The sequence below is a fragment of the Heliangelus exortis genome, chromosome 3 (assembly GCF_036169615.1).
Source record: "Heliangelus exortis chromosome 3, bHelExo1.hap1, whole genome shotgun sequence".
Taxonomy (NCBI): Eukaryota; Metazoa; Chordata; class Aves; order Apodiformes; family Trochilidae; genus Heliangelus; species Heliangelus exortis.
The window spans coordinates 70,186,184-70,203,072 of record NC_092424.1 but is presented as its reverse complement, the minus strand read 5'-3'; the positions used below and the strand labels follow the sequence as shown (position 1 = coordinate 70,203,072).

General features: G+C 35.2%; 1 protein-coding gene across 3 annotated transcripts in view; it reads left to right on the top strand.

Moving 5' to 3' along the window:
* Positions 1-16,889, top strand: part of AFG1L (AFG1 like ATPase) — a 70,249-nt gene that overhangs the window by 38,155 nt on the left and 15,205 nt on the right. For 2 of the 3 annotated variants that reach the window (XM_071741214.1, XM_071741213.1), the window contains 3 exons: positions 4,687-4,769; positions 7,924-7,994; positions 8,251-8,351. The exons of the other annotated variant lie outside the window; for it this stretch is intronic. In XM_071741214.1, coding sequence (XP_071597315.1) covers positions 4,687-4,769; positions 7,924-7,994; positions 8,251-8,351 — 255 coding nt within the window. The remainder of the gene's footprint in view (positions 1-4,686; positions 4,770-7,923; positions 7,995-8,250; positions 8,352-16,889) is intronic. 3 annotated transcript variants of the gene reach the window in all.

Genomic DNA, 16,889 nt, shown 5'->3' with positions numbered 1-16,889 from the left:
CATTTAATAATTTTCTACAGTAAGTATACTGAAAGTCTAATTTTATCTATTCTGAAGATTCTCATTTTAGGTGTTCTGTCTCCAGCTGAGCCTTGAGGCTTTGTCTTTTTTCCTTCTGGAATGAAGTTTTCCTGCCACTTCAGTGGAAATGAGTGCATGATCACGCTGTATTTTTAACTTACTAATTGTGTTTTCAGTTCTCTAATTGTATTTGTTCTTTCTATACATAAATACATAAATGACTTCAAAATAAATTGCATGACTAATTAATTTTATGCATTTGAATTGAATAGGGTAAGTCAGACTTGAAATATCTCAATAGAATAGAAAATCTGTTTGAAACTGTATATGGTTCTACAAGATCAGACTGTAGCTTCAATTTTAAGTATGTATTTCAAAAGAAAAATAGAGGTTCAGTGCAAGTATTTGAAATTTGGAAGTTTAAATCTCCATCTTAAAAGATGGTAAACCAATAGTTAACTTGTTTCTTTGACAATTAAGTACGAACAATCTGATCTCTCCAGTAAGTTCTCTGTTGATTAGGATTCTGTGGTGGTTATTTGTGAGTGTGAGGATGCAATCATATCTGTAGGGTTTAATCAGTCCGTGCTGGAGAAGTTAGTCCAGAGACAGAGAGAGGAACTAGAACCTTTATGTGTCATCTTAGTAGGGCTTTTCCCCATGCTGCAAAAAGAGGTAGGATTTTCAGGGCTTGTAAATCACGTATGATTTTCTGAATCCATCATTGACACCTGTGAAGAGAAGAGAAGATGTGTGGTGGTACTCACATAAGCACTCCCTCTGAGGTTCAGTATTTCACTCTTAGAGTTGTGAGCAGTATTTTTTTTTCCATACCGTGCAACCCTATGTCTGTTTTTCATTTTTGTAAGTCTGGTGTTTTAAGTGTTTAGTTTGGATGTATACAATATTTTAGTGTGCATAATTTTACTTTTATTATATGTTCTGATTCTGCAATGTCTTTTTGCCATTTAAGGTAAATTATGGAAAAATTATTTACAAATATTAACATTTTGCCCCCTGCATTCCTGTGAAGCAGATAAGTGAACATTTTCATGTACAGAAACAATAACCATGGTGGGTACCCTTGTTTATAAAGTAAACCCCAAAAAGGAAAAACTTTGGGATCTCTGCTCAGCACATAGCTTTTCTGTGACCTTTCTGGCTCTGGCTTTGAGTAAAGGTGTCCATGTGCTGAATCCCCCTCTAGAACAATCTCTATCTGTAAATACTTAACCTGGAGGAGATGCCCTGTTGTTACTGCCTGGCAGCACAAGTGTTCCTTCCATTACTGCCCTTCAGTTCACTGGTGCTGCTATCACACCCTTTCTCTTCTCTCCAGCATTGAGTTCAGTTTGTGTAAATACCATTGCCCACACCAGTGCATGTTTGTGTGCTGTTTTGTTGGCATTAATTTCTTCCACATTATAATTTATTATATGTTTCTTTACACACAGTTATGTTTTGATTTTTTGTTTGCTTGTAGTTATATTCCAGTATGCCTATAGATCTATACTCAGATGTTGTCTATTCACATAAGGAGAAGCTGTTCATGCCTTACAAAGCTTATAGGCTTGACAACAGCAATCATGTTTTGACAGAATGTTTTCTGGGAGCCTGTTGCTACAGAGATGATAATGTTCTGTTTTAATGCTAGGGGCCCATCCATTTTATGTATATTTATACAGAGCCTAACAGGTGTGAGTCAGCTTTGAAGTGTCTCAGTAAAAATAATTAATGACAAGCAGTGGTAGGTATTCATTTGCATGAATAGAAGGGTTAGGAAATTCTTGTGGCTGTTTGATTTTTATTTAGAACACAGGCTCTAAATGGCTGGATTGCCTTTCTGAAGAAGAGAGCATCTAGTCTGGAGAGGATTAAAAAAAGAAAGAAACTGGCTTCAAGGTCCAATCCAGTGGTTCTGGAGACAGCAATGGATGAAAGATATGCTAGAGATTCAAAGAACCATATAAACCAGAATTTGACTGAGAATGCTGATTTGAAAAATAGGAAACAAAGCTATATTGGAAAGATAGTACAGAATTAAGCCAAAAAGCACAAGCAAGCAAACAAAACCAAACTCAGAAATTCATCAGGAGTATTTGAGGAGCAGGATAGTAAAATGCCAAGTGTTTTTCCAAAGGACTAAGTATCTCTGTTCCTGTTAACTGGTCCCTACTTCTATGCTTATATCAGGTGTTACAGAAAACTGATGTCTCAGAATTCTCTTTTTCTATTTTGCTTGTGTTTGCAGTTGACTTTCACATCATAAGGAAGCAAAAAATCAGTAGAACTGCAGTAGCTGTATTTTATGTATCTCTGAACAGGATACTGCTATTGCCTTTCTGGCCGAAGGGTCCTGTAGCCCAGAAGACCTAACAGATATTTTTGAAATAAACAGTGTAATGTTACATTAAAATCAATAGTAATATGTTACTGTAGGCATGCAAGACAAGGTTTATTGGGAAAAGAACTATTTTTCATTTTGGCAGCTGTAGTTTAAGAAGGACCCAAAACTGAAAATAAAACTGTTAAGAGCGCACAAGCTCTTAACTACCACAACCATACCACACACTTAAGTATATGTAGTTCTATGTTCTTTCTTCAAGGAAGAACACAACACCCTGAGAGGTAGAGTTCATAAACCCATCTCAAAGGCCAAAAAGATGAGGCTGAACTAATGTGAAATTTCCTATCTTTGTTTTTTTCCAGGAAACAAGCTCAGAACAATAAGCCATGTTAGTAAATAACTTGAGTATCTAGAGTTAATCTAAATAATCTCATAGTCTGCATAACTGTAGTAATGTGATTTTTTTCCCCCTACTATAACATAAAGAAAATAATACTTGAGCTAATCTAATACTTTTGAAAAATAAAACATTAGGCAGAAAGATGCTGAACATCAGTGCATGCCAGAGAAGAGCTAAGTATACCAGCTTTGCTCTGAAATTTCAGGAATCTTCTTTTTAGCTTTGACTGGCACACTGATGCTGAAGAAAAGCTTAAACATCCTCCCTCCCTTGTGCATATTATTACATGTCTCTGGAACTTTTTTCTTCGGCTCTGTTGTTCTCTTTCTTTGTAAGCTTTCATGAAAAGAAAGGGAATAGATTATAATAATATTGTAGCACCAATGCTATTGTGTTTTCAGTAGCCTTAGTCCAAGATAATGATTTGATTAGCATGGCTTTTTCACTTACCAGAATTAAAGACACATGGACTTTTCTGGGATTTTGTGTTTTCAGAATGACTTTTTCCTCCCTCCCCCCTTTTTTTTTATTCAGCTTTATATCTTTGCAGAGAGATTAGAGGTTTAAAATATGTTTAGAGCCTTCAGTAATAGCTATGGGCAAAAAAAAATAGTGCAGTGAGTCATCACAGTCACTCCTGCAGATATTTCTAATCTATGTCCTATGCAAGGCATTTGTTCAAAAGGCCATTGCTCTTTAAATCACTGATGATAGTTCTTCTAAAATTTAAGGTTTTTTTCCCTCTGCAATGTCGTTGCTATAAATGAGATTTGACATTTCCAATTCTGATATTAGAATGGCCTCAAGGAGGCTTTGAAAAATTTGACACACAGAATATGAAATGCTTAATGAGAGTACTAAGGATAAACTCCTAGTTCATAGTGCAGTGAAGAAGCAGCATAATTTAGTGGATTCTAGCAATCCAAAGAATTTTAATGGTGTTGAATTACCTACAAAGAAGGTTTTATTGCTTTAATTAAATTATTGATAGAAGTACATTTTCTAAAATAGTAAAACTTTTTTATAGCTTCTTTTGCTTCTAGCTGTATAACAACCAGAAGCTGTGCATGTTGCCAGTAGTAATAGCAGATAAGCACAGGTATTGCATTTGCCAGAGGATGTAAAATCTTGATCCCACTGAAGTTATTGAGAATTTTGCTTGCAGCCTCAGGCTTTGAATCAAAAAACCCCACTCTTTAGTACAGGTGGTTTTGAGTTTGGACTGCTCAAGGACATCTATATCACACTTGAAATCTTACAGGTTGTTTAAAGAGGGGAAAAAAAAGATCCTTTTCCAAGTCATGTCAGATATTACAAAAATGAAACAATCTTTTTGATACAGAGCTTTGCTTATTCCCCTTTATGCTTTTGTCCATTTTGCAGCACAACTTTATATTGTTAATACGTTTGATGTTTGACTCATGAAAATTTTAATCTTCCTAGTAGAAGGAAAAGATAAACTTAGTTTTAGCTTATAAAGTAGAAGTAATTTCATTTGTCTCTGTTGCTAGAACTTGGGGTCTGTTAAACTTCTGTTGCTCCTAATTTTCTATTTCTAAATTTCTTAATGTGAAAATAATTATTTTTTCACAGCCAACAAAGCAGTACCCAGAGGGATTGAGTAATACCCATCCTCGTTTCACTCCTCATGCTTCCAATCTGTTTTAATTTTCTAGTTGATGGATTTTTAAAAATGGCTACTTATTTGTTTTGAGTATGTGAATGATTTCCAGATTATTTCTTTGTTTTGTTAATTGTAAAGGAGACCTTTTGTGATCAATTTTGTGATCTTGACTTTCAGTTTTGCAGATCTTACTCGTGCTGATGTTTTATTGCAAAAGTGTGTCTTTTCTCTAGCAGAGATAATAGTAAATATAACTTTGCCTTGAAGAAAGCTTCTGTTTGTTTGTTTCTGTAGAAATACTGCAGCACAGTCCAGCTTGATTCTGGAATAGACTACAGGAAACAAGTGCTTCCTGCTGCTGGAAAACTTTACTACCTGTGAGTTTAGAATTTGCCTTCTTATTAACTAATAATTTCCTAGTCAGTGGGAAATAAAAATTAGTAGAAAAATTAGTAGAATTAGCAGGGTGTGACTTTTCCTTTCTTTGCCTTCTGGTCCATTTTGTTCAGCAAACCGCCTTCCATTATGCCTTGATATTAACTTCATTAAACTACATATTCAGTATCCACACTAGCATCATTTATAATGTGTGACTGAATAAAAACTAATTAGATTTTTGGGGAGGTGTGGTATTTGGAGAACTGAAGTGACAGATGGTTAGAAAGTAATGAATATCCTCTTGTAAAAGATTGCACAATTCTCTTATAATAGAAGAACATCCTTATTGTATTTAAGTAATTAAGTATTTATAGAAATCCAATGACAAGAATTCATTTAATGTTGGGTGTTTCCAGTTCTTTGGAATGAAAAAAAAAACCCACGACACTCTCCTATTTGACAGATTGTTTCTGTTTATCATGACATTTCTTCAGCACTTTATTCTCTATTTGCAAATCAATATATTTTAAATTATGTTCACAGTTGTGCTTGTTGTTGCAGCATGTATCTGCCTAATAGAAACATCCTCCCTTTTTAAAATTCTTTGAAACCTTTGCATTGTAGACATTTTTTTTATACTGTATTTGCTTTTACAGTGTTATTAAATAACTTAAAACCTGAACAACAACTTAAAATACAATGTATAGCCATTGTATCTTTCAAGCCAACATACCATGTAGATTTAAAAATCATGTTTCCATGAAGCATTGTGCAGTATTTTCATTGGTGTGACAGATAACTGGAACAAAATATCTGGATCATTTTATTATAAAGTTAGAAATGGTAGTTTTCTGTCCAGAAAAAGTATCACTTAGTAGAATTGCTAGAAGTAACTTTGGTTTTTTGCTTCTGGAAGGAAATGACAGAATTTTACATACAAAACCAGGTCAAATGCAGGTTCTGTATCTTCAAACAAAATGTGACCTTGTGATCTCAGGCAAAGAAACTCTTGCTCTGTATTCTTGCCAGACTCCACTTTCTTTAAGCTTTGCAGTGTCTGCTTGCAAATACTTTTTTAGTCACCCCTGTTACCTCAGCATTGCTGATTGTGGCTCCTTTCCTGTGTCTGTGGAGCTGTCTCATACAGCTGTCTTACAGTGAGCTCTTCTTATTCTGCCTGTTGCACTGTCTTTGTGTCTGATAATTGTGGAGAGCACCCAGCATGTTCTTTTCTTGCTGTCCACACACTGAAGAAACGATGAGCACGTATTGGTAACTGGCTGAACACGGTGCCCGTGGCATCAGCTCTCAGAAAAAAAAATACTAACAAGCCCCAGAAGTAGCACCCAAAGTTTTTCATGGTATTCTGATGTAAAACTTGGGATCACAGGAGTGGCAGGGATTGTGCTAAGTCTGTATCATGTTCTGTCATGGGAAAGATCTTGGTTTCCTCTGGAACTTACCATGTAAATTGTTAGGAAGCTGTAAGGGAAGCTGTAGATGCCAATGGGAATAAGGTACTTATTTCATCACGCTGTTTTTTTTTCTGAGGGAATCTCATTCGTTCTTGTGTTTGAACTTGTTCATTGGAGTTTTCAACCTGAAGAACTAGTGTAGTATGTGGGGTTTTTTTTTTTGTTTTGCTTTGTTTTAAAACTAGGCACCAGCCCAGTATTTTGCTACAGATTTTTGAAATTTATTCAGCAGTCTTGTCCCGAAACCAAAATATTCGTGTCCAATATGTTTATATTCCCCTATTAATGGTTATAGTGTCATCATAAATTTTTTTTTTTAGAATCCTCTGTTTGATGTTCATAATTTAAGTAGTCTTCTTCGTTTAAAATATGCAACTGTGGATTGCTTAAAGCTGGTTCATACTCATCTGAAAGCAATCAATATAACAGAATTATACAAGTTGTGATAAAAGCAACTTCCTTGATCTCAGTCTCAGGTGTCCTCGATACAAATATTCTTGGCAGTTAAGTGCAAATATCCATTTTGTAGACTTTATATCAAACTTTTTCATAGTAACATGCACACACATTTGCATAATCTGATATGTATGCACTCTTTCTCCCCTTTTCTGGTTTTTTTTTCTGGTTTCATCTGTTCCTTTTCATTTGTCATTTTGTAAGAGGAAAGCAGCACACAAATAGCAAGGTTGAGAGAAACTTCCCTTTTTTTTCTTTTGAAGTTACAATTTTTTGTAGCCTACTATTCAGAAAAGGCTTTTTAAAGTGTTTGAAATTACTCTTACAGAAGTTTGTGTGGGTTTTTTTTTCCAAATTCTTTGTATTTACAAGTAGACTTTTCACACCAAATGAGATTATACAAACTTTAGTGAAGTATTCTATATGCTAGTTCTAGTTTATTGTCTACCATATCATTAATTTGCTCTTCTTGGTTTTCAAACTAGTTGAGAAAAAACAAACCACTAGAAATATTTTCTATCTTCTTTAAGAATGGAACACAGTGAAGTTGCCCATCTAACCCACTCAGTGACACAAATATTCAGTGTTCAGACTAATCTATAATCCTTGTGGCATCCAGAAGATTAATACAAACTTTCCTTCAACTCTCAGCACAGATACTTTGCATTTTCACTGTCTGTAGCTGTAGTACTGGGGACAAAGGAGAGAAACAGATAAGATTATTTTGAATTTCATAGTTTAATTTAGCAAATGGTCTCATCAATACAATCGGTTGACTTGATTTCCCTCCCCCCTCCCCCAAAAGCTGCTCCAGTATTTTATTTCACAAAGTCCCCTCTCAGAAATTTCAAAGGATGCTTCTTTAGGTGCTTGACTGCCTTGCCTTGTCTATTTGCTCTTATTTTGCATGCAAGAGAGAGCCAGAAGCCTTTTTTCTCATTGTGTATACATAGTGTTAATGGATCTGCTCTGCCTGTATTGCCTCATTACTGGAAACAGCTCAAAACACAGAAGTCTTTCAGTGTATGCAAATCAAGCAGAATCATCTACCTGAGAGTTAATATTCTCTACTTTTAAGTGCATTCTAAATCTAATGTTTGTATTTAGAGCAAAACATCCTGTTCTCTTTTTTATGGGCAAAAAGCTAAGCAGGCTCAGGCAGCTGTTTGATGTTGGCTTCAAGTGTTATTAATTTCATATTCTATTATTCTTTTCACTGTAGCACAAGTGAAGCTGATGTGGAGGCTGTCATGGATAAGTTGTTTGATGAGCTGGCTCAGAAACAAAATGATTGTACGTAAGTTAATTTCTCTTGAAAGAGAATACATTTAGAACACAATGCCCAATCTCCACTGACCAATTAATAAGTTCCATTGCTGTATATGGGTTGATGCCACACTCAAGTGGCAGTCATTGTATCAGCATTTTGTCTAATTTATGTGTTGAATCATGTGCTATTATTCATCAAGCTATGCATTTCCTATCTGTAAGAGATGAATTTTATAGTAATTATCCAGAGAAGATTGAGTCTTTGTTCATGTTCCCATAGTAACTAGACCAAGGATTCTAAAAGTGCAAGGCAGAGAGCTGAAGCTGAATAAAGCCTGTGGAACCATTGCAGACTTCACGTTTGAAGAGCTGTGTGACAGAGTGAGTACCCAGTCAAATCTAGATCAGTTAATGCTCAGACTTTGCAGTTTAAAGAAAAAAAAAACCAAAAACCCACACGCAAAAACTTGCTATTTTCCCAAGTCATACTAAATTGAAAGGGCCTTCTGTTAACTGGACAGCAAGATTTTTAATTTAGCATGAAAAAAAAAAAAAAGAAAAAAGACTTCCCAAGAGAGCAGTAATAACTTTTATTTAAATGATGCAGTAAATTCATTCTTAAGTGTATCATCCCATAATGTCTTCAAAAATCCTACTACAATATTGTGCCTGGGCTAGTATCATTGGCTTAAATCTGGGGTTTAGTTTGATATGTATGCAAAGGAATAATAATCCTGGTACCAGTAGAGTAAGGATGTTGTTGCATGCCATATTTGTGTCTTGGTAGTATAAGGGCTATTTAATACCAAGCCTTATCAAAATTTGCCAGATTTTGATAAATGCCTCCAGATTCTCTGCTAAACATGTGGGGTGTCACTCCTGAAAAGCTGTCCTTGTATATGACCTGCAGTGAGCTGGAAGACAGCCCCCTAGAAGTTGTGTTGTACTTCTGTGATCTCTCTGCTGACACCTGAACTTATTGTTACATGGTCACAACTCTAAACTAGGCTGGTAGCACCTTTAATTCAGGGTGCTGACCAGTCCTTTAGTTATAACATTATGCTTTCACTTCCTTGTAGCTACCAGGTTGATAACTATTTGGACAGGAATTTCTCTGGTTATGTTTCAGACAAAAGCAGTGAGCCATTTGTGGGGATGGAGCTGTGTCATGGGTAAATTAGTTTGCTTTTCAGCAAAACTTTTGAGACTTTTTCTTCACTGTGCCTCTTAATGTATAGGGAAACTATGCTGTCAGCAAAACCTTGTAAAATTCTTTAGTCCAGTAAATGCTTTATCTACTTAAAAGGGATAATAAGTTGCTTCTGATGAGAAGTGTTCTGGTAGCTTACATGGCAGTGGCCACTACTTTGGGTCTGAAGGTTCTGATCATATTAAGTAATTATGTGGGGTTCAGACCACCTTGCTGCAGGGGAGCTGAGGCTCCTGTTTTCTGTTCAGAACAAGTAAAGAGAATCCTTATCAGACATAAAACGTTTTAACATTGATCACCCAGAAATTGGGAAGCCGTGCTGGATCAATTCAGATACCTTCTGCAGTTGTGTTATGGTAGCCTCAAATGGAATAATCTTATACTTAAAATGAAAACAACACAGCAGGCAATGAATGTTTTACTTTGATAGCCTCTTTGGTCATCACTTATTTTCTTTGTGTTTGCCTCAATTAATTTTTACCTATAATTGTTACACACAATTTTTTATGTTGCCACGATTTTTCTCTTCAGATCACTGAGATACCTTCATAAACATGACATTAGTGTATTGGTAAGGTGGTATCACTGTATTCACTTGATAAGTAGAGAAGTCACAGACTTCAGAATTGTCCACTGAATTGGGATGAATGGCTGGAGTTGCCTCTAATATAATTTTTCTCATGAATGTAAACTCTCATAGGGCTTCGTAGCAATAGTAATAAATTCAAATAGCTAAAAGGCAAAACAAAAATTCAGAGTTCAAACCATGAAACCAAGTTCCTGTTTTTCATGATATCTTTTAACTCTTTGATGGAAAAATTTATACATGCAGTATCCTTTTTTAAGTCAAAATGAGAAGTCATTCCCACTGATGCCACAGAAGAAAAGGAAAAATAGGTAGAAGAGTGCACTCATGGCTCGTAGCCAAGTTCCCTCCTCCTAAAGTAAGGGGGACAGGAAGTATTATTCATATATATTCAAGTATGGTGGTTAATAGTGGGAACTGTACATGGAGGGATAAAGCAGAACACTGTAGAAGACATAGCTGCAAGGTATTTGGTACTGCTTGTGGTACCAGATGACAGATAAGTTGACAGGCATCACAAGTGCAGCTATTAAGAAAAAGGAAATTAGGAGGCTGGGAAGGATGTGATGACAAGAAAGCTCTGTAGAAGAAAATAGTGGAGGAGAACGTGTTGCATTTGGCAAGAGTGGATCTGCAGGTTTCTATGTGCAGAACATGGGGACCAAGTCCCATGGGAAGGTAGATTGAAACCTTGTGGGACAATTCATAAAATAGGGTTGTGAAATCAGTGCTTACAAGGTAACTGGAAGGGGGAAGTGTAATCAACAACAAAAAAGAATGAGAAGGACTGTCTGACAAAAAATATAGAAATACATCCTGTGTCACTATCAAGACAAAATCAAATAGTATAAAACAGAATGAATGGCAATTAGTTATTAAGTGTGGGAAAATTAAAGGGATGCTAGAAATCATGGGCAAATATGAATGCTCAGCTATCTCTAAGACTTGTTGAGTAAAATGGGGGTTTCAGTATGGTTTATGTTCTCCAAAAGTTATTGGCTAATTCTTAGGTGGTGATGGCTGAATTTTTAATTATGATGTAGAAAAAGGGAAAAGGTTTTGCAAAACATATTTGTTCTATTTGAAACAGAGTGAAAATTAATTAAATAAAGAACAGTAAAATAACTTTCAGACTGTTTGTAGTTGGCATATGTTTAAAAATAGCCTGCAAATGCATTTTGAATTATTTGAGTCCTGGAAAACAAGGTTGAGATCTCTAAACAGCTTGATGTTTTCGTAAGTGTTGGAGTGCAAGAGAAATTCTAAAGCACTAGAAGAATGCTACTATGTGCCCATATTAAAAAATAAACAAGCAAAATTCACCCAAACATAATGACTGGTGAAACTGCAGGGCTGTCAGTCAGGTTTTAATCCAAAAAGGGTGATGGGGAAGCTGGTTCTGGATTCACACAGCTGCATAGCTGAAGAATGGAAATGAAATGAACTCCAGTCTCCCTGATTTTGTGGAAAAGGCTGAGTTTTGTAGATGCTATTTGTACTATGAAATAGGCATTGTGCAGTGTCAAGGAAGTGTTTGCTAAATGCATTAAGATAGTTACCTAGCATAGAAAGAGAATTATTGTTGAAGGATTGCTATTGAGTGTAGGATTTCTAATGAGCACAGTGTTATACTAAGCCCAGTACAACAGTGTTTTTCCCTAACAGTTCTGAATGTAGTGTAGATCCTAACACAAACTTGCTGTAACCAGAGTGCACTACTTGTGTATGGGGGAGCAATGAAACCAAGGATGTTGTATGCAATTTATTTCTCAGCAGAACTGAAATTTTAGGGAAGGAGGTAGAAGGGTATGTTTTGTTTTGGCTTTTTTAAGCAAACACAACATTGTACCTCTAGAAACTGGGAATACAAGTCATACCTAAAGGAGGAGGAGACTCTTTCCTAGATACAGTGACTTGTAAATAGATTTAAGTGTTTGGATAAGCAGCTCAAAAAGAGTTTCTGGTTCGGTGTTTGAACATTTAGACCTAATTTCTTCTGGGATGGCTACAGTAGAAATAAACAGTGGGACAGAGAGATTAATTTTTAAGACATCTCTGATGGTGTAGTTTTGACATCAGAATTTTAGCAAAGACATTGAAAAGCCTGAAGAGGCTGTTGAAAAAGCCACAGATAATGTGAACTTTGTGCCCTCAGATGACAGCCTTGCAGTTCAATTTGTTCAGCTTATCAAAAAGAGAACTGGGAGATGATTTTATAATGTACAGTCGTGCTATTTTACCAGGAAAAGAAAGTATTAATGGGCTCCTAAGGCTAGGAGAATAAGGCATAATGAAGGACAGAGACTACAGAGAGATTCATCTTAAGAAAAAAAAAATTGAAATGGGGAAGGAAATGGCAAAGCCTCATGGTACTGTGTTTTGGGTAAAATCTGGATATCAGTAATTTAAGAAGAGGTGTTTTAGTTTGAGCTAAGTACTAGTTCTTAAGCTGTCTCAGGAAATTGGAGCATCTCATGATCTCTTTTTGTCTTAAGACTATGAGGGTGGTGAGACACTGGAACAGGTTGCCCAGCGAGGTTTTCCGGGCATGTAACTTCATTGGATTTGAGCAGGGTTTCACATGATGTATTCACATGAAAGGTATTTCCCTCATAACAAGCAACCTTCCAAATCTAACATTCCAGGTCCACAGCATGGAAGCACTCCAACTTCTTACTGGGACATTGCTAAAGAAATGTCTAACTTGAGGAGCAAGGTCTGTAATTAGCCTCACTCTCAGAAAGACAATAATTGACTGAAACATTGGCAAATAAATATTAATTCACATACACAGATGCCTCTTCATGTGAAATCAGTGTCAAGCAGCCATTCAGAGCCAGAAAGTTTTAAGATGAAAACCAGTTTTATAATGTGTTTTGGTCTGAGGTACAACAGATGCAATTTTCTTTTTGGTAATCTTACTTTTCAATTAAGTGTCTTCTAAGCCTTAAAGGGGGCATAATGGAAGGGGGAAATCAACTCTGTCTAAACTTCTATGTACATGCTTCCCAGCCAGCAAATAGAAGAGAGCAACAATTTTCTGTTGTGTGAAAAAGTTGACTTTGTTAACATCTTCTGACAGAACAACTCAAAATATCATATAATTTGACTTAGTTAATGCAATTATTTTGGTTAAACTTATTTTCTCTGTTAAATTCGGTCCATAATTCAAAAGACAATTTAAGGTAGAGGGGTGAGTGTAATGAAGGGAATCGGTTGTTTAGGGAAGTTATTCTTTTATTACACTGAATTGTTGCAATATTATCTTGGAAGATTTTTTTGAGTTTTCTAAATTGTCACATAGCAGTGCTCATGCAGATCTTGATAATAATTGCAGCATGAGTAGACAACACTGTGCTCAAAACTTGATGAATTGATTCCTTTGGCTATCAATAACCCTTAATGGTTCCAGAAAAAAGAATTTAGTTTTTCAAAAGCCAGTGTGTGAAACAATGGATGTTTTTATTATGTTGGAGAAATTGGTTATGACCCAAATGACTCTGCTTTCACATCCTTGTGACTCAGTATTTTCTAGTCCAGTCTTAAATAACTGTTACAGTGCAGTCCAGAGGGATAAACATCTAGACCTAAAAACTTTATTTACATTTGTAGGACTAAGGAGGTGTGTTTGAAATTTCTCAGACCATTACTTACTTAGGCAGTAACTTCTGTAATATGATATTTATCTGAAGAGTCTGAAAAACTTTTTCTAATTCAGTGATGTTTCCTTTGACATAAAATAAAAATTCTGTTTTAAAGGGAAGCAGTAAGACATTTTAGACTTTGGTATCACATGATTTCAAGAAATGGCAGCCAATGCATGACAGATGAAAACAGTTGGCAGTTGGTGACTTTTTATTATTTGGAACATCTGGTTTACCTGGTGTTTGTTGTGGCTTGAAAGTAGTTCCTTGCCCTCTAGGATGGAGTTCTGTAAATGTGCTTCTCCAGTGGAGTTATACAGAAGAGCTATTATTGGTTTTCCTCAAAACATTTGTTTTGATACCATCTTTGTCAGGCCTGATATAAAATGAACAAATGTAGCCAGAGAAGGCTGGGAGATACATCAAGCAGCATACCCACATGTAGTTATTGAATTATAATATAATATTATCTTCCCCCATTTGTTGTGGCCTTTAATTTCTTCTTGTCAGGTTCTCCATCCATAGGAGGGATACATTTACCAGTGGAGCTAGACTGTTGCGAAACATAATTGGTTAATTTTTTTTCTTTGACTTAATGTGTGAATGGAACATTGGCATGATGGTGGGTTCTGAGGAGCTGCTTCTTGACAAGCAAATACAGTTTATACTTGTCCTTGACAAATTCTAGGGACTTTGGATGGTTTGCACTCCATTTATTTATTAAGAGATTTTTCCCCTGTATTCCTCTTCTCAGCAGTTGTATGTGTATCCCAAGTTCAGCTGAAAATACTTTTAAAAATAAAATGTATGTGTGAACTTGATTAAAAAACTTCAATATCCTACACTAGCAATCAGGCAAATGTAAGTCTCAGTACCTCATCAGAGTGGTTTCATTTCTTTGTATTTACACATAAAGGGCAGTGTTCATTGTGCCTTAGCAAAATTACCCTCTGTTAGTCCTTCTTTTAAAATTTTGTTTAAAAACTGGTAGTTTTGACAGTTTGGCTTGAATCTGGATGTGGTATAAATAATTGAAGTAGCAGAGTATCTGGCATATAATCTGAAGTCCTAAGGGAGTGAGGAGATGCAGTCTTCTTCTCAGTGTTGCCTTTTTAAGGTCTTCCTCTCACTTGTGCACAGCAACTGCTGCCCTCTGCTGGGAATGCTGACAGTGTGATAAACTCACACATTTTAGCCTTTACCTTACAAAGGCTGGATAACTTTTCTTTCCTCTATCCTGCAGTATTTTCATTAGCTAATTAAGTATATCCCTTGATCCGATTGCCAAGTACTAATGATCATAGTGTCCTAACAAGATAGGAATGTTTATCTATAACACTGATTTTGTGGATGGGTGAAGTACAAACTTTCATGTTAAATGTAAAATTTATATATATATTTATATATAAAAAATACAGAAATGCATGGAAGTCTATGAACAGCAAATCACTGGTGCCTGGGAAAGTATATCAGCAAAGCATTACCATATAGATGTACTATGTTCATATTCACCCCTGACAACTGTTTCTGGCCATTATTAGAGGATATGGGGCTAAATGAATCTGTGGCATATTTAAAATAAGTCCATGGTACCAGTTTGAGCTGGGAAAACAGAGCAAGGAGATTTGGGTTACTAAGCATTAGCAAGCATACTACAGCAAAAAAAAAAGTTAAGAAAATAAATTTAGTATCTGTTGTAAAAGGTTATCTTACTGTGATATTTATCATCTAGGGGTTGTTTAGCATTTCTGTAATAGTCAAAATACAATATTTGTGTGGATTAACACAACAAAGGAGTGGCAAACAGGTTCTATTAGGTTATTGTTCTATTGCAATAGGTAAACTCTACAGACCAGGGAAAAACTGTGGTTCCTAACTTGAATAGTTTACACATCAAAGAGATGTAATTAATTTTTATTTTCTTTCCTTTTTATTTTCCTTCCCTTTTTTTTTTTCCTTTTTTTTTTTCACTTTTTTTCTTTCTTTTTTATTTTTAAGGAAAATTTAAAAATCATCATTTTCAAAGGCAACAAATGGTTTAGGAATACAATAATCTGCCTTTAAGTCAACTAAATGTCTCCCCTACATAATGACACAGCTCGGCTGCATTTGCCATTGAATGATTCTGAATCATTTTGAGGGAATCACCTTAATTAAAAACTGCTAAATGTATCTCCTGTGTAACTTGATATGATTTTCAGGATTGTAGCATTTTTAGGGGTAGTTGTAAATAAACATACCATGGAGAGAGGTTCATAATAGAGCACTGTTTTCAATAACTTTTAAAATCATAGTTTTCCTTAGTTTTATTTTGATCTTCATTTTATTCCCAGTAGCAGATTAGTTTTTGCAGTTTAAGCTTGGGACTGAGAATCTGTCTTTCATTAGCTACATTTGCTTTAAGAATTTAATCAGTTTCTACACCTCCCAGAAAAGTTGCCTTACCTAACTCATTAATGTATTTTATAAAATACTCTTAAGAAACTTATTGCAGGTGGAAATATTGTAGTGCAGCAATATTGGAAACCAAACTGCCTTTCTGTCTTACTCTTTTTTGTATATATATTCAGCACTCACTTGCCTGAAAGGTGCATAAACCTTGAGGCTATAGACACTGTACATTGTACACCAGGGAATACACAAAGACAAGATTTTTTTTAAGCTGATTATAGTTTTAAGGGTGTGCCTTTTTAATTCAATTTTTTGTTTTTTGAATGCCTGAATATACTTTTTTTAAATAGCTTTGTTGGACCGTGATTTCGAAATCTTAACAGTAAGTGCTAATATTAAAATAGATCTATAAAGAGTAGCCTGTAAACCTAATTCCCATGTTTTCTAGGTTCTTTTTTAAAACTTAAAAACAAACAAACAAAAAAACCCAAGATCACTTAAATTGTCATCTAGAAGCTTATGTAAGGAGATTTTATATGTAATTTTGTGTATACCCCTTTTTCTTACCTTTCTTGTGGCCCTTTGTGCTCTTGTGTTTTACTGCTTATGCCTGTTGAAATTGTAGGATTATTTGCTTCTTGTACAAAGCAACAAAGTATTTTTCTTTTTTCTTTTTTTTTTTCTCCTTTTTTCTTTTTTCTTTTTTCTTCTTTTTTCTTTTTTCTTTTTTCTTTTTTCTTTTTTCTTTTTTCTTTTTTCTTTTTTCTTTTTTCTTTTTTCTTTTTTCTTTTTTCTTTTTTCTTTTTTCTTTTTTCTTTTTTTTTCTTCTTTCTTCCTTCTTCTTTCTTCCTTCTTCTTTCTTCCTTCTTCTTTCTTCCTTCTTCTTTCTTCTTCTTTCTTCTTTCTTCTTTCTTCCTTCTTCCTTCTTCCTTCTTCCTTCTTCCTTCTTCCTTCTTCCTTCTTCCTTCTTCCTTCTTCCTTCTTCCTTCTTCCTTCTTCCTTCTTCCTTCTTCCTTCTTCCTTCTTCCTTCTTCCTTCTTCCTTCTTCCTTCTTCCTTCTTCCTTCTTCCTTCTTCCTTCTTCCTTCT